The 18,234-nt window shown below is 36.0% G+C and overlaps 2 protein-coding genes across 10 annotated transcripts in view; one reads left to right on the top strand and one right to left on the bottom strand.

Annotated features, from left to right (window-relative positions):
* AK5 (adenylate kinase 5) overlaps positions 1 to 3,165 on the top strand; it is a 76,274-nt gene extending 73,109 nt beyond the window's left edge. The window contains exon 14 of the mRNA XM_015870253.3: positions 1,801 to 3,165. Within this exon, the coding sequence (XP_015725739.2) occupies positions 1,801 to 1,905 (105 nt within the window). The 3' untranslated portion in view covers positions 1,906 to 3,165. The remainder of the gene's footprint in view (positions 1 to 1,800) is intronic.
* Positions 3,166 to 5,083: 1,918 nt separating this feature from the next.
* Positions 5,084 to 18,234, bottom strand: part of ZZZ3 (zinc finger ZZ-type containing 3) — a 50,779-nt gene continuing 37,628 nt past the window's right edge. For 4 of the 9 annotated variants that reach the window (XR_014932794.1, XM_015870247.3, XM_015870252.3 and 1 more), the window contains 9 exons: positions 17,076 to 17,223; positions 16,874 to 16,992; positions 16,519 to 16,590; positions 16,222 to 16,323; positions 15,273 to 15,368; positions 12,603 to 12,755; positions 9,286 to 9,420; positions 6,801 to 6,901; positions 5,084 to 6,429 (listed from right to left, as the gene is read on the bottom strand). Coding sequence is in view for 7 of the 9 variants with exons in the window: in XM_015870247.3 (XP_015725733.2) it covers positions 6,285 to 6,429; positions 6,801 to 6,901; positions 9,286 to 9,420; positions 12,603 to 12,755; positions 15,273 to 15,368; positions 16,222 to 16,323; positions 16,519 to 16,590; positions 16,874 to 16,992; positions 17,076 to 17,223 (1,071 nt within the window). In the remaining 2 variants the exon portion in view is untranslated. Of the gene's footprint in view, positions 6,430 to 6,800; positions 6,902 to 8,755; positions 9,168 to 9,285; positions 9,421 to 12,602; positions 12,756 to 15,272; positions 15,369 to 16,221; positions 16,324 to 16,518; positions 16,591 to 16,873; positions 16,993 to 17,075; positions 17,224 to 18,234 lie in introns of those variants that run through there. The other 5 variants (XM_015870250.3, XM_085511496.1, XM_085511495.1 and 2 more) reach the window with 4 other exon arrangements.

The raw sequence follows: 18,234 nt of genomic DNA, 5'->3' as shown, positions 1-18,234 counted from the left end.
CAGCACAGATATCCGTTCCTTGCAGGAGCTGTAGAGAATATGTTCACATATTTTACTGCCTCGGGCTCAGAGCTGTCTGTTCAAGGCAGTGTTCACGCAGTGCTGTTTAATTCCCTGCAAGCTACAGCCCCATTATGTCAGGTTTCTGGGAGGAATCAGAGGAAGAGGAGGGCAGCCGTTTCCACAGATGTGGGGATAACATCTTGAAGAATGCCTGCATGATGTACCAGTTATCAAACCATAATCCCACTCTATTCATCCACCTGTATGGCAGCTACGTTTTGCTGTGCTACACAGGCGTGACTGAGCCGCTCATCTCAGGAACAAAGAATCTGCCCAGGCTGACCTGGTTAGACTGGCAGGGAACAGGCTGTCTGCCATCAGGTTCACACTGCCCTCAGAGGATTAGTCTCACCTGGTTGTCATCAGACCAGAAGCATGTAGGTTGAGTGCAGACAGGCTATAGAGGAGCTGGCTGCAGGACAACACTGTATCTGAGGGGGATTTCACTGCCTATTTCAAAAATACTCTCCTTGGAGTTTGAAGTTCCTTTTCCTCTGCAGAACATAAAGGTGGCAGAAGTGGGCCGGAATGTTCTCTTCGAACACAACAGTTGTCTGGCATCCTAGTCAGCACCTTGGAGATAAAAACGCAGCACAAAGCTCAGAAAAACAGGTTTCAGGAAACTTGTGGATCTACAGAATGTGTGCAAATGATGGCCTGCATGATGGAACACCACGCACAGCAAAGCAGAGGGGAAACAAAATTTGGGGTACGGAATTGCCAGATCCTCACCAGGGAGGAACTGTTCCATCTGGGAAGAACTGAACACCCACTGGGTGCAATGAGCTTGGTGTGCACAGCCAGCAGGAAAGCTGCTTCTGCCACTATGGTGAAGGCAAAAGTTCACCATCCCCAAGCACTAATTACTTGTATAGGATGGGCATGAAACTCATTGCTCAAAAATCCTGATGCAATATTACGTTTTGAAGGTAGCACACAGAATCATTAATGGCTGCAAGTGATGTTCCCTGGTACGACAGCGCAGCACGCTGTTCCTCTGAACAGAATAACAATTTGGCCTTGTTTTTGTTGGACTCAGTTCACAAGAAAATAACATCAATGTCCTGGAGAACTTCAGGTCAAACAGAATCTTTGCATTGTAAAAAAAACCCAAACATTTTCAACAAAAGTTGTGGGCATTCGACAAATTGAGTGCTGCTGCAAAACACGCTCAAGGGCCTAAGAGAACCAGCATCAATTCAGCAAATATGAAAATACAAAGACCCAGAAAAAGACCAACAGGCAGCTCACTGTCCTTGGGTCAGATGCAGCATTTCACACTATGACGCTTCAGACGACAAGAAATAAATTAACAAGCCAATGCTATTCATTTAATTAATGGTATAGCTTCACAGTTATTCAATTCAGGTTCTTTTGGAGGATATTACATGTTAAAATAGCTTCCGATGATCTTTGAAAGTTTTCTGTATATCAGAGGTTTCATTTTACTTTAAAATGAGTACTCTGGATCAAGAGCTTAACCTCCCTCATTTGATCAATGCACTTTACACCAGACAAGAGAACCTTTAGATTTTTCTCACGTCCATCTGTACAACTGGTCTCTGATTTTTATGGACGTTCTTCCTCTACACTGTTTATACCATGAAACAGAACTTCTCTTTTATACTGGACCTGTTTTGTGGATGTTGGTTTTCTTTTAGTTAGTTTGTTTTTCCTTTGTGTTAAGATAATCCTTTGTAACTTAATCAAAACCATTGCTTTGTGTCTCCTTGACAGGTTGATGCAGAAGGAACAGCAGAGGAGGTTTTTCTGGAAGTCTGTAAGGCAATTGACTCTTTAATGAAAAAGGAAGAAGCAGATTTTTCAGCAGAAACGCAGTAGCTGAGCACACAGCTTCACATGAGCACGTGGCAGCCATGAATAAAACACTCCTCAAAGCAATACTGCTTTCTTGGGAGGTTATCTGGAATTTGTGCATGTGGTTTGTTATTTTGGACGAAATCTTCTCCTCTGTTCAGACAACACACTTAATAGGAAGCGGCCTGTATGCTAAGTTGCATTAAGAGCCGTATGTTTCATTGGTTGTTTGCTGTTCACAGGCTAAAAGCAGCATGGTGAACAGCACTTGGGTTTGTATTTCATCATCTTGTGTGATTGGAAGTCAAGACACGTTGCCTGATCAGCAGTGAGCTCTTCAACCACATTACTCACCGTATTGTACATCAAGAGCAGTGCATACAATTCTCCCATTGGTTATTACTTTAATTAACAGTGTTAAATTTTTGTGGTATCACTTAGCTTGTTCTTGGTTTCTAGTGACTGAAGTCTCTGTTCCATCCTGCTGTAAGACAGCTGGAATTAGTCAAGCTAGATGCTTAAATGCAGTTTCCAAACATCCCCAGAACACTGTTGCAACAGGAGTAGGAAAAGAAATAATGAAAGTGAAGATATAACTGACTATGGCATCAGTCTGTTGATCCACTGCCACAGAGCAGACACCATGTTAGAGACAGACCCATCTTCTGTGAGAAACCACAGGGTGCTGAGTGATGGCTTCCTAATTTTGTAGGCTGAGTTGCAAATTATGCCTGTGTAGCATCACTCAACATACAATTGGGTTAATATTCACAATAACGGAGTTTTCAATGTATTGAAGTCTACACAGAAAGCTGACCATGAACCAGTGTATGAAGATGCTCTTAATCTACAAAAAGATTACACATGCAAAATTCAGCTCGTCATCTGTTGTCCTGTATTCATATTGCCAAACCTCTGAAAACAGAGAAGAGGGGTAAAAAAATAATAGTCATTGGGTGATCAAGAATTATTTGATTCACATTGCTTGCTTTTTTAGTAGACTATATCCATAATATGTGCAAAAAAACAAACCTGTAAATATCCTGTCATATTTCCATTAACTGAAATATTGTAGCATTTCTTTGGTTTACTGATAGCTAAAATAAAAGCTTGTTTGACTCTCCTGTAAGACTGCATCCTCTGACCAAAACCGCTGGTCACACCCAGTTGAAGCGGGTTGCATGACTGCTCTCTCTGTCAAAGTTGTACTCGATGCGGCAGATTTGTATTTTTAAAGTCACTTTTCTTGTAACGAGGACATAATACAAATAAAACATACAAAAATGAGAAGTGATCATTTGTTATAATTTATGTGGGTTTAATCCTTTTAAAAGCACGGTACATAACTTGAAAATATAGCTCAAATTAGCATGCTTACAAAGTATGTCCTTTTTCCACACAGGGCAGGTTCTTCTGTTTTCTTTCGTTTTGCCCTGTAAATGCTAATTCAATTATTTTTCAAAGGAGTGTGTTAAATATGTTCTTATCCTTCACATCCAGGATGTTCCTCCTTCCCTGGGTCCTTTTATAGACTACATTTTACCTCTGATGCTCTAGGAAGTGCTTTTCCAGCTCCAGAACAGAGGCGTTACGTGACCAGTAACATCTGCAGTACAACAGCTTTAAGCAAGTGACTTTCATAATTCATCAGTTGGAAAAAGGCAGGTTTTTCTACACCGAGCCTCGAAGCACCAGCAGCTGTATTGTGCAGTACTTAAGACAAAGAAGATTAAAAAATCTGCAGTTACCCTGAAGCTGCAGATTTGTTTGGGTAAATTTTTGGAGTAATTTTTTTTGTTACTTGTAATGACAACACGGGTTGAAACATGTGGAGCATATCATCATTGCCAGGACAGGAATAAAAGCCAGAATCAGCTGCTAATTAGAAAATAAATAAATATCAAGATTATTTAACATACAGTTTAATTCTTCTTTCTGCCTTTTCTGGTCTTTACTGTGGGAAAACCCGCCCAAAGAATCCCATGCTCGATCAGGCATATGTGCATTAGAAATCTACTTGCATTTGCCCATAACGTATGCAAGAGAAATAGCTGTATACGCATGCATATGGAAATATAAATATTTATACACATTCAATTAGAAAAGGACTTCTTATTCAAGACGCTTCTTTGTTAAGTGATTCAGATTTCGAATTCTCCTCCTGCTTCCAATCTCATTCAAAGCACAATACTGATTTTATTCTTCCTAAGCTATCCAAACCAATGCCTGGATATTTGCATTTAATCACATGCTCACTAATTTCTGCAACTTCCTTCCAATTAATTTTTTCAGGCTATCAACAGAAAACAAACAGAATATTGCAGGTCTTCTCCCTGATAACATCTTCACCAAATCCACCTTCTTACAAACAGCATAAATGGTCTCTCACATTCCCTCACTGCACGAGAGATTTTCAGAGCTTCATCTGAATTAGAGAGGAAACTGAAATACATCTCGTGAACGTTTCTGTTGTATTTCCTAAGGTTTATTAAATTTATCTAAGCATACAAGATATGTGAGATGTTTACACAGGATGCTTGCTCAGTGTTCTAGTAACCGTACTCTATTACCTTCTAAATAGATTAAATGCTTAAACTTACTTTCCTCTGAAGCAGAAAATGATTACACCCACATGTCACTGCGAAAGTTAACACTGATCAGGCTATAATTAAAGTTCTTAGGTGCAGCCAGCCAATTACCCTTCTTATTGCCACTTTTAAGTCAAATTTCTTTCCTTTATAGCTAATTACTTGGAATATTCAAGTTTTAAAGCAACCGAATGCCTACTACAGTTATAAAATAATCAAGTATTTCTGAATCACCAGCTATACATTTCAATAAAAAATATATTAACTAAAAAATATGTCACAGTAATTACAAAGCTCCTCAGACAATGGTATACAGTGTACCAAAGCTACGTTAAGTCTGATTTGCTGAAATCTGAAAGAACCAAGTATGAATAAGACAGGAGGAAACTAAGATGCTAATCCTGCAAAAGGCAAAGCACACACATCAGTGGGCGCAGAACACCACCGCTTCCCACTGAACTCACAGCAGAGGAAGGCTCTGTCATCTCGCAGGTCTGTCATCTCTGCAGGTCTGCATAGTGAATATTCGTACGACATATTAAAACATCCTTTTCATGTTTTCTCAATTCTGATTAAAAAGTCAAAACTACACAGAAAGGAAGTCACAGCAAGCATTCTATATATAAACAGACTGTATCCACATAGTTTATTTCTCACAGTTCTCCTGACAATTGAACATTATTTAAGAACATACTGTATACACAGATAAGAAGAAACATACAAAATGTTTTAAATGATGCACAACAAAATCCAGCAGTATAAAAGAATGCATGTGAACCCTTGCTCACTGCTCAGGCTAAATTTAATCACTGTTTAAATAGTAATAAAAATACAATCTTTCATGGATCTTGTGCAGACTACAAAAGAGGAAAAATTATTACCATATATATGATTTATATTAGGCAGTTTTCTTTGATGAGTTGCACTAACAACTCCAAATACAGAGGCAGAAGGCTGTGTATTTTATTTGAAAGGAGTTAATGTTGAGTATTAGAGACTTTACACAGTTACTACCACTGGCACTTTTCACCATATTTTGTACACATCACATGATCATCTTATATAACATTACATTTAAAAAATATATCTGAGTGATAATTTTATAACATTCACACACCATGAGCTGGTTAAGGAAGCAATGCCACGGTTGCCTCCCATAGTGCTTCACTGTTGGTAAATAGAGTTCATCGTGGTTTAAAAATAAAAAATAAAATAAAAAAAAATTGAAAGTCAATGTGATTAAGCAGCTCCGATTTAATAAAGGCCTGTAACCAACCATCGCTGAGACAGTGAGCATTTTTTAGAGTACATCCTATAAGCAAACACTGTCATTGGTTAAAACCTTGCCTAAAGAAGTCAGTTACTGTGCTGAAAACTAGTTCACAACAAAACTGCAAGCTACTAAACTGTTTTTATATAAATACTTCATCTCCTCTGGATCTCATTATAACCGAGTTCTTCAATGCCTTTGGAATTTACTCTATCTTCAATGTGTGCTCTCATTTCTGGCTCACCCTTTTGTATGTTTTTCTTCTGTGTTTAGACTCACCACCTAAAAATGACTAATGTGGTGAAAGAAAAATCTCCCAGTGAAACCTTCTGCACACTAGGAATGTTCAGCTGCTGTTCAGTGATCTAGGACCATGACAGCTCAAAGCTGTAGTTTGACAAGTACACCCAGGAAGCTGTCATGCTGTGAGCGACATTTCAGGGAAAGCAGACAGTCTTTCCAAAATGTGCACAGTATTAACAATGGTGCCATTGTTATTTTTCAAATAGTATAGTAAGCCCAAGATTGCAGATCTGCTTCCCATGTCATCTATTTGCTGGAAAGTAGTTTGGGTCAAGATAATTGTAACTGGTGCCCTGGGACATGCAGTAGTCTCTGTCTAAAAACGTCTCTGCTCTGTAAATAGGTTCTAACTGATGATCCTCCTTATGAATCTCTGTTTCATGCAGACTGCAAGGGAAAGAAAAAGATAACAGTTTAAAAGTTAAATACTTTTGTTATTCTTAACTTTCAGAAACACTGATCACATTTACAGCATAGTACCAAATTTGACACTGAAAAATTATTTCACAAAACACAATTTCCCCCCCAGAGTAACAGCACTAAAGTGAACCTGACTACTGCATTGTTATTTTTTTTTAATATTACTTAAGCATGTCCTGGATGCGTATCTCCCACATACATATGCTAAAGATTCTTTCACTTCACTCAACACCAGATATGTATCCTATGCTTGAGTAGATACCCAACATGCACTTCAATTAAGCCATGCATATATTCATGTTGATTACAAATAACAAGTAGAGAAGAATACTACTCACCAGTCAGAACAAGAGTCACAGAAATCCAAAGACATTTCTTGAGGACAGTCTTGGCAGTGCCACCGAACACCCTGAATAGGTTCAATTCCGCAGTTATCACACTGTGAAGCAGATTGAAGAGTACTGAAGAAAACCAACTGTATTCGCGTCAGCCAGTAACAGTATATATCAATATGCCATATATGAAGGCACATATGTAAGTTGATTACTGCTTGCATGCACAGCTGAATTCTTCTCGCAGACCATAATGTGTTCATGGATAAAGAAGTCCTCATACTTGGAGACAGGTCATTCTCCCTGAGGCTGATCAACATTTCTCTCGGCTTTGCTTCCCACTACCTGAATGATCCACACACATTGACATTGTCCTTCTGCTCGACAAAAGCGCACCCAGTCCTGCCTGTAGTCACTGCTTATCCTCATATAGCTGAAAGATGTTTCTGTAGCTGCAGTCCAACCACATGAAATACCTTAACACAGATCCACTTTCCAGGACAGAAGAAAGCAGCGGTGGTTGAAAAGCAAGTGGGACAGCAGGTTCAGATAAAGGAAGACAAACCTGAACCTTAAGCTGAATGAGAAAGTAAGAACTATTTCCCCTCAGAGGAATCGCCCACATTAAGAGCAGGTAAATGGAACAAGAGAAGAGAAACTAGAACTGAAGCAAGAAATGCAAAGAGATTTGATAAAAAATGATAAAATTTAGGAAACAGAACTTTTCAAAATCTAAACCAGGAGAGTGCTGCAGGGACAGGACAGAAAAGGAAAGAAAAATGTGGAAACAAGCTTGTGTCCATATAGCTTATTCTCCGTCCTTCAGGACATGAAGAGCTCTGAGAGAGCTTTGGGCACCACCTGTGAAACTCACTTGCACAGTAATTTGCCCCTGAGCACAAACCATCGACTCAGGGTTCTGAACACCTTACTAAGAAACTTTGTCACAGCTGTACCCCACACCTTCACAAAGACATCTTTCACAGTGTGAGGGCTAATAAGAAAGAAGTTGTAAGCATACTTAGGGCTTTTCTCAGAAAATACAGAATTCAATATAATACTCTATTATAATAAAAAATTAAAAATCCAGTTTCAGTTGTCCCAAGTTCAGAGCCAAAAAAATGGAAACCCTTAGCCCTTCTGTGCCCCAATATCTTGCCCATCCGTGAATCAGAAATAATACCATACCTCTCATTTTATTAAAAAAAAAATACTATTTGCAAAGTATTTTGATATTAAAGCAACAAAAGCCATAATAATCACATGTGATTCAATAATTCAATATTCAAAGTAGAAATCAAATAATGTGTTCTAAATGAAGTTGAAGGCCATGCAGAGCTAAGTGTTCTGAAGAGATGTTTACTAGGTGACTATTGTCCAGCCTGTACACTAAGCAAGGCAGCACTCCTGAGGGAAAACTGCATATAATGATGTAATTTCATAGACTATACTGCATAATAAAATCAAATTGGAGTTGCAAAGAAACTTTCAAACTTTTAATGCTTGACAGTATATAATGCCAATTTACTTTTCAGTATTATTTCATATAAAACATAATGCAGAAGAAAGGACTTAGTTTGTTGCCTAGAAGGCTGCTCTACCTGACCAAAGTTTTAATGTATCTTTTGGAACAAAAACAGTAACTGAAGGAGAGAGCCGAGAGAGGAGGAAGCCTTGGCAACCTAACAACACCATTAAGTCTGTCGGTGTCAACTAATGAGGCTACCTCAATATTCCAGTTGTTTTGAACTGAACTTTAAACTGTAAATTTTTGCATTCTTATATAGATGGTTAGCAGAAAATAAATGTAGCTGGCCTAATGCTTTTAATAAGGTGAAGAAGCTGCTCCAACATAGCAAACAGTCACAACAAAAACCCTGCAAACCAGAAAAGCTTATCTAGAGAATCTTTTCTTTCATATGGTGCATGACATGGCTGACACTGGGACAACACAGTATTTTAACAGTGAGTTTATTTTTTTAATTTCACATAAACATTATCTTACAAAACTGTTTCAACTTCTGCAAGCATTACTTGACAGGAATAAGAAGCTGCTACCTTTTCTCTGTAGTGAAAACCAATTAAAACAGTCACACTCACACTGTCCTTTCCTTGGCCTGAGGTGAAGGAAAAAGATCTCAAAAATTGGAGAATTATTTTCAGGGAATCACTGGCAAGACAGAGTGCAATGCCAAAACAGAATTCTGTAGTGATATAACCTAGCTGTAGAGTTGAATTTTCATTCTATAAATGAGGAAAAGTTAGCATGCTTATTAATTTTAATACAGCATTCTACATATTCTGTGAAACCTGAGGAATTGGAAGGAGTGAATTACCTGGGTTGTTCTGATTAAAGATGAGGAAAAGCAGACACTGTGAACAAGAATCATAAAACCACAGTTGGCGAACTAAACAAAGCCTTTTTAGGAAATTCCAACCACGTTATCTTTGAAAACTTCTTCACTCGGCAGAGTGCAGAGCATCAGCTTACCTTGAATCCCACATGCTGCACAAATCCACTCTCTGCATGCATCTGCTGTAGTTTCTGTCTCTTCAATTTTTTAAACTCTAACAGTTCTTTGTATTCAGGTAACTCACGATATGTTATTGGAATACTCTCTTCGTCCTGTTCATGGTTAAAAAAGAGAAATACTATTTACTTTAGGAACATAACTAGAGAGATATATTTCACAAAGCACTAAGTATAACTATCTTCTGAGAAAAAGCTGGCAATGTATTCTGAGAGAAACTGGGAAATTATACTTAAAAACACAGCAAATCAGTACAAACAACTAACTTACATTTTATTTTCTGCAATTAATAATTATTTGCATTATACCAAAATGTTACCATGCAAACAAGTTTCCTCTGATGAACAGATTTGCTGTAGGGTAAAGAAGACAGCAGTGCCTAACTGTAAGATCTATATTTATCTTGTTAAATCCTACATTTATATTTTTAAAAGACCCATATATCAAGACAGTACCAAGCTTTAGTGATATGTACTTCTCAATCAATAAAGCCAATCTTAACAGTATTAGATTCTCACCTTTACCTGTAAGAATAAAAAGTGTTGAGAAATGTCATTCCATGATGATAAGAGCAGAATTTTCCAAGTTATTTCATCTTGTGACCACTCCTAATTTCCTTAACCTCATGCTGTCTTTTAACAGCTTGAGAAAATGATTTTTATTTTCCTAAATTACAAAACCAATTTATATCCCATAAAATTTTGACAAAGACTTATAACACAAAATTCTCTTTTTAAATAAAAAACAATTTCTGATTTTTCTCATCCAATTTTCTTAGCAAAGATTGAAGACCTGTTTGTGATGAGAAGACAGAAATTCTCAATCTAATTCAGATGCCTACTTCAAGATGGCTATTTAATTGCAGCAGCTGTACTTGGTAGATGTCAGATATCTTCAAAGATGCATAGTCCGTATGTATGGGCTATACTGGTAGGCTCGTTCAGTTACAACAAAGAATTACAAGTAATAGTTCTCTGAATGTTGCCTACACACATTATTTCAATTCCCTTTTAAAAATTTATGAAGCTTGAAATGTCTGCATTATTTAATGAAAAAGGCATGCTCTTAGTGTTAAGTATTTTTCTAAGGGTCATATCAAATATTTAATTGTAATTCTTAAAATATTTAAAGTCTAGACTGCAAATGCTCTGAAAAAAACCTCAACAAGGTTAAATGACACAATTACATTTTGTACATTTTGTTGTGATAAACTCCACTTTTTCCCATAAAATAATAATAATAATGACCTTTTATGCAAATGTAAGTTTCATTAAGAAATAATGCCTGGAATAATATAATCACATATTGAATAAAATACAACAACTCCTTGTGTGGACACTTGATTCTGGATTAGTACATTGTATTCTAGAATAATTAGACCATTCACACCATGAAGTAATTTTAACTGAAAGTTGAATTCTCTCTTTTGATAACAGAGGGTCTTCACTGGAGAATAATTAATTCACACTATAAGGGTGTTTGAGGAATGGTTATGTCAATCAGCTGGTAATGTCCAGACAAAATCTTTTGTTTTTACAAGAAAACATCACCTGGTACTTCTGTTGTGAAGAACTCAGAGAAAACTTTCCCTATAATTTTCTAGCTAGACCAAATATCTTCTTGACCACGCCAATGCACTGCATTTTTCCCTGAGAAACCAGCTGTCACTAAAAGACCTGATTTGTTGGACTCAGTGATCCCTGAGGGTTCCTTCCAACTCAGATATTCCAGGATTATGATTTTTTAAGATTAAAGCAGACTCCACTATACTTGATTCTTTGATTATAGCTCATTATCTCTTTTTCCTTCTAAATTGCTTCTATTTTGCATTGATAATGGGGATCCTTCTGATAACTGAGCTCACCTGTGTCTTTCTACATTACTGCAAGCCAGAAATATATCCATCTGGAAATGCTGCACTAGTGAAGAAAGAAAAGATTAAGCCAAATCTGAGGGGAAGCAAAAAAGAAAGAAAAAAAGAAACCAGGGAGAGGGGAGCAAACATCCACCATTATCACTGCAAGAAAGTAAAACAGCAATTTCTATCAAAGCAATTAAAATAAATTGTAGTTGGTCCCTATTTACTAGAGTTAGGATACCACGGGAAAGAAAACAAAATGTTTTAGGAAAATATTAAAATAATATTTAAAAATAATAATTAAAAATATTAAAAATAATATTAAAATAATAATTAAAATAACTATTTAAAAAAATAATACCGGAGAAAAGAATGTTTGATCAAAACCAGTTCAAATGAGATTAATAATAGTAATAAAAAAATAGCAATCTGCAGCTCTTCTAATCTGCATTTTTCTTCCCATGCCTTCTAAAGGTACGTATTGGAATTTAAAAATACTGGAAATGCCTGCAGACAAACAAAAAGACCATCACAGAGAGAAGGCAGAATATGAGCGAAGGTGCAATTTAAGATTGACTAATAGACAAGGAAATTTAAGAATTTAAGACTGCAGCGCACTTAAGAAAAGAAGTCTGCAAAGTAAAAGAATGGACTTTTCTGGGTGGCCTCAATACTTCTATTACTCAACAGGTTTTTCACACACAAGATGTCACTAGGCTCACAAAAAAGTCACAAGCCATGTCCTTTGGTCTAAGCACAGTAAAGTCACAGTGATTCACACCAGCTGTGAACCTTGCTGAACATCTGAGTAGAAGAATACAGTACTACTGTATGGATGTAAAATCACCAGAATTTAGATGTGCCTTACTGCATATGACAAATTAGTAAACTAGAACACCACATGATCTAATGACACTCTGGGATAGGATATCTACTGGAGTTTGCTGCTTGACGACTCAAGTCTGTTAGTTCATGCTTTGAAGCAGATTGAAAAAAAAATCCATAATTAATTCTGCCAGTGAAAGAAGGCAAAAAGCAACAATGCCAATAGAATTCAAATTTTACCAGGACTGTATGCAATACAACACAGCTTGACCTAGAATCACATCTATACAGTTTATGTGATTTTAAGACTGTCTGTCAGATGACTTTTTGAAACTATATAACTAAATCATTTTAGAAACTGTTTCACCACAGAACTCTATATTACTTCCTTTTCTTCCTTTCTGATTTGGTCTGAATTTTCTGCAATTGCGGATCCTTATAGTAATGTGTCTGCAATTCAAAATGGCTCATCAATCTGACTATAATACTTACGTGATATTCATTTTATGACAGATGCTTAATCCTCATACTATTCATTTGAAAAGTTTAGATGAAAGTAAAGAATATATTCTCTGACTGATTTAAATGACATACCGATACTTCCTCTTCTGCTGCAATATCCATATGGCTGTGAAAACTGGATCTGTCATCATCTTCATCCATATAAACCGGAGGTTCATGAGATGTCATAAAAGTTGAAGGTTTGAAAAGATGTTTATTTAAAGGGTGTTGCCGTCTACTTGATGACTACAGTGGAGAAATGATATATTTTACAAGGCATTACTTGATTATCATTTAAGCAATCCTTATCAAATACAACCTTGTTAAAAAGTCCTTCCTGCACTGAACAACAGTGCATCATCTTTCCCATTAGATTTACTTATATCTCTGTATCAGAGCTTTGTATAGCCTCATATTGTGGAGTTTTTTTTCCCAACAGGAAGTGAAAGAGACAAACAGTGGAATGCTGCTCTGGTAAAAACCTATCAAGAAAATGCTCTCATCATAAAAACCCAGACACCTAAACAAATGAGATAATAGGAAAACAGAAAATTGCCATGATTATAAAGACTGAGAACCAAAGTGCAAAGATATTAATGACTTCCAAATCTCTGTGGACATCACCAGTGTGGGACTAAATCTTTTTAGTCCAGTGTGGACAACAAAATCTTTTGCACAAATCCACACGCTTGACACAGCATCAAATTCTTAGATTTTCTAAGAACCAAATTAATATAAGTCTAGACGAATTTTGTTCAGATTTCTTTTCTAGTCTAGGGAGAGAAAAAGCTATTGCTAAAAGCAGTTCGTTGCGCTACAAAAGACACTTCTACAAGTTAGGAATAAATGCTCTCTGAAGGTTCTTTTTCATTGGCATTGACTGGAAAAGGAACCCAAGAAATGTCAGAAGAGATAAATTACTCCATTAGTGTGCATCTGAAACCTTTCAACTGTAATGCTGTCTGAAGGTGTAGAATGTACAGCAATTTCAAAGTAGATTACTTAAAAGCACTTAGCCCTTATTACATATTCCCCATGGAGGAATATTTAATACCAAATAGAAGAATATTCGGTGAATGAATCTGACTCAACTTTTTACTTAGCTCCTGTCCAGACTACCTTTTAGGAATCTTGAATATATTCCATAAGTTAAAGAAAACAGTGTGAATCAAAAACTCTAAGCATGAAAAGCTTTGTGTTGTTGTTGATTTTTGTTATTATAGAAAAGAGGACTGTCTTGCTCTCTGTCTAGGATTCTGTCATATAGATAAAGCATAATAAATAACATAAATACTACTTTCTTGTTTACCAAGAATCTGTATCCCAGAGGTTCCTAAAACCAGTTGCAAATCCATACCACTGTAACAAAACTATTTATTTGAAGAGGGATTCAACATATAACATTACTTTAATACTGTGTATAGATTAAAAAGGCAAAAAAACTATACTGGATGAAACGTAGCTGAGCAAAAATAAATGCCAAAGGAACCAAGTCTGGCCCTATTTACTTGTAAGGAAAGATATGAAGTAATAATGGTTGGAAACTGGTACCTCATTTATGCAGGAGGATTAAAATGCACAGAATAAAACCAAACACTTTAAGACTGTTGTTGAATCACTTGTGCTGATTTTTTCCACCTGCCTTAAGATCACTGACTTACTATCTTTTGCTTCCTTTCTGGTTTCCTTTAAGATATGCACCAGAACAATCCCGTTTGTAAAAGTTAGGCTGTATTTCAGTTTGAGCTGACACAATGATTTAAATATTCTACTAATATAAGGAAAACAGACCTGCATACAAAGAATCACAGAATCATTAAGGATGGAAAAGACCTCTAAAATAATCATGTCAAACCACCAATACTGTCCATTACACTGTGTCCCTCTGTGCCACATCATCATTTATCTGAAGAAACATTATGTCATATAATTAAGTTCAACAAGATGTTCAAGAATGAAATAGGATTCTCACCTCCCCAGTAACCATTTCAAAACAGCAAGTTAGGTGATCCCCATGGAGAAACAGAAGTACCTCCTTGTGTGGAAAAATCTCTTTTGACACCAGTATTTACATTAAATATAACAATGTTTTTTAGTCCCTCAGAAAGGTGTATTTTAAGAATCAGCATCCAATACTTACTGTCAGTAAAGAAGATACTGCCATTTATAGTGTATGTATATAGTCAGAATCAAAATAAACATGACCACAGCATAAGCACAATCTAGGCTTTCAATACCCCTTGCACTTCCCTTCTGACATAATATCTTCTTTTCTACCGGGAATAACTACAGTCTAATACAATCTGTACTGTAAGTAGACAGCTGTTAGCAGACTGAGAAATCAAATCCCCCACATATGCTTTTTGTTACATTTTTTCAAGTATTTGTCTCCTTATTTTCTTCCTGTACAGCTCTCACCATCCTTTTATAGACCAATTTCATTACAAATAAGGAAAAAAATACACCCAAGACCAATCTTTCAGCCCCATTAGCTCTGCCTGCAATCTAAATGCAGTGTTCTCTTTTCTGACACTTCATCTCCCGAAGATTATTCAATTAACAGATGTTGATGTGAAATTAGAATAACACCCAATTCATTCTACATTGCTTATGTCAAAATAATAGATTAAGAAATACACTGGTGGAGCCAGCGAGTAAGAAAGTTGTAATCAAGACTAAACAAATCCATTGAAATATTAATGATTACATTTCAATTTGCATGCAAATGTAAAAAATGGAATTTCTGCTATAATATTGTCTCACCTTTTTTGAGTATAAATATAAATTTGGAGTTCTTCCTGGAACTGGAATACCAGCTTTAGTCAGTTTAATAAAATATTTTTGCACTCTACTGGCGACCTAGAAAAAAACCCAACATGCAACAATTGAATGTCAAATGAAATATGACAGGCTTTCACATCAAATTTTTGCCAGTATCATTACACTGGCTCAATATAAAGACTCTAAACTATCACTTCCAACACTTAACAACTACTCTATCAGTTATGTATCCTGTAATGCTAAATTTGTCGTACTTCCAGATGCTCTGAAGTCTGTCATAGAAAAAAAATCATCCTGTTCAAAAATACACAGGAAATCTATCAAAAACAGTGATAAAGAACTTGAGCAGCTTCTTACCTGCTGAAGTTAAACTTTTTCTGTCTTAACAGTGAACAGTAACACATATATTATACATTGGTACCATACAGAAAGTACTTCCACATTTTATTTATGAAATGAGCTTCATACATTTTAATTTTCCACTATGGAAAAAACATACATATAAATACAGGTATTGCTAGAAATTAAGTAATCTTTTATACTGAAGAAATACTAAGTATTCCTTTATGTGAAAGTACGCTAGCTAAATAGAAGAAATAAAATACTGTAAAAAAAAAAAAAAAAGACATCAGTGTTTTTTCTCCCAGTCAAACAGGAGAAATTACACTGTTTTACTGAAAAAGCTCCTAGAAGTCAGATACAGAAACACTCAGCGTCTCCACTTTTGGCTTCCTTTGTGGATGTGGACATCAATATAGAACCAATTCTTTGATCTACAAGTATTAAAATGTCTGCCAATTATTAAGGTGAGAAATAAATGATTCAAAAGGTGAGAATAAATCCAGATACAAATTCTTATCATGCTTTCTAAAAAGCAGTAAAAAATATTATCAATGAGAGGGATTACTTCTCTAAGTGTTTTACTCGTTACCTGCTTAGCTGTTCTATTTCCCAGTTCATCAGCTATCTTCTGCCACCTTCGGGACTCTACTTCCTCTGGTGGATACTTCAGAAGCAACTGCTCGAGTTTTTTCTAAATCAAACAAAAATCAAGAGTTAAAAAATAAAAATAAAATGATTTTAATATAGGCATGAGTTGTCAAAGTATGAGTATCTACATATATGTGACTTTAACTTTTAATTAATTAAATATTATTACACAGTTTGTTTTTATTATTATCATGTATGTTATCACTGCTATAAAATAAATAGAAATGTTTCCCATTACCTGTTCCTCTACAGTCCACAGTTGGTTAAAAGTTTCAGGTTTGGTCTCATCGCAGAGTCGCCCTCTTATCATCTGTTCAAACAGAGTACATAAAATGGAAAAGGTGTTTAAAAAACATATGGCTAGGATACTCTGATCCTCTTCCTACCTAAGTAAAACCAAACACAGACTAAATAAATGCAGGGAAATTTGAAATAAGGTTTGCCTAAATAAAAATGGAAAGTTAACAGATTTCAATACATGCATCAATTTCATGAGCAACTGAAGCATCTGAGGTATAAGTTTGAAATATCCACACACTCACAGTAGTTTAAAAAGTTACTATTTTATAAAAATTTCCTTTTGTGATAACTACCTGTGGACGACTGCTTGTAGAACCTTCTGGACCATCACTTAAAGGCAAGACAGAGTATGAAACTGACTCTCCATCCTTCTTGGGATCCAAAGGACTTTTTGGTCTTGCAGGTATACCTACTGGGCATAACAGAGGAAAGGATTTATTAAATCTCCATACCCATCTCTTGCTTTTTGTAATGTTAAGATTTTTCTCCTTTTACCTTTGTCAAAAATCAGCTTTGCTCTTCTACTGTTACGTTTTCGGTTTTTGAATTCTCTCTCAAAGTTTCCAAGGCTAGTGGTGTATTGGTCCCAGGCGATCTCAGGGAGTTGAACAACTCTCTGAGGATATGGAAGACCCATATCAACCTGAAAAAAGAAAGTAAACATTGAAAAGCAATATTTAATGTATTTGTTATATATCCAAACAAATAGCTACAAATTCTAAAAAGTCATGAAAACCTGATGCTGCCTTTTAGCTAACAGCAAAATTGAAAACCAGTATTTTTGAAGTGCCATGCAGCACACAGTTTTTTAAGGAGGAGGTATCTTTCAAGAGTAATACACAACAGTGCATATAAAATATGCAGCGGCACGGACAATGATGGCTTATTAAGCATAAGACTTGAAAAATGTGTGTTTCGCAGTTGAAATAAGGTGCTCCTGACTTCAATTTCTCATTGCTGTCTATCTGACTATTGTTCAGATGTACTGTTTGCCTAGGATCTGTACCTTTCTGAAGATTAAGAAAACACAAGAAACCACACGACTTCAAGTTTTATCATCTGAGAAACCTAAACACATCCATCAAGGAATTCAACATATGTTTTACACTGATTTTACTGTCTTCTATATAGAACAGTTGCAAGTGTCACCAATTTATTTGAAGGTAAGGCTTAAGAGTATCTATCGTTCCTTGGGTTCAGACACTCATATGCATCAGATACTTTCAGCTAGCATTGCTATTTTCTACATGATACAACCATTATCAAATGCAACCTACTAAATCTTGCATTCTATAAACTCATCTCTAAATGTAATGGATAACAACTACTGAAACCAATGGGCTTAGAGCAGACCTCTCTAAATCTTTGTCTCTACAAACTTAGGGTAAGGGCATAATAAAGCATCTATTTCATTTTCCTCTGAAATACAGAATGTTGGTGCCAGACTAGAAGGTGAGGCATGTTTGTCACTGGCAGATGTAGGAGTGAAAAAATATTCAACCTTTAAACCCTTTCTAACATCTCTGTCAGTGTTTTTGGTTGTTGGCTTTTTTCACTTGTAAAGCCGACCCTTATCAAAATTCATTCTCCTCTCTCAGACAACATTTTAGTTATGTTATCCAGCACTCTTCTAGACATGTTTTCTATCATTCAT

The sequence above is a fragment of the Coturnix japonica genome, chromosome 11, assembly GCF_054131305.1.
Source record: "Coturnix japonica strain WE chromosome 11, WE-NBRP24, whole genome shotgun sequence".
NCBI lineage: Eukaryota > Metazoa > Chordata > Aves > Galliformes > Phasianidae > Coturnix > Coturnix japonica.
This window is presented reverse-complemented; position numbering and strand designations above follow the sequence as displayed.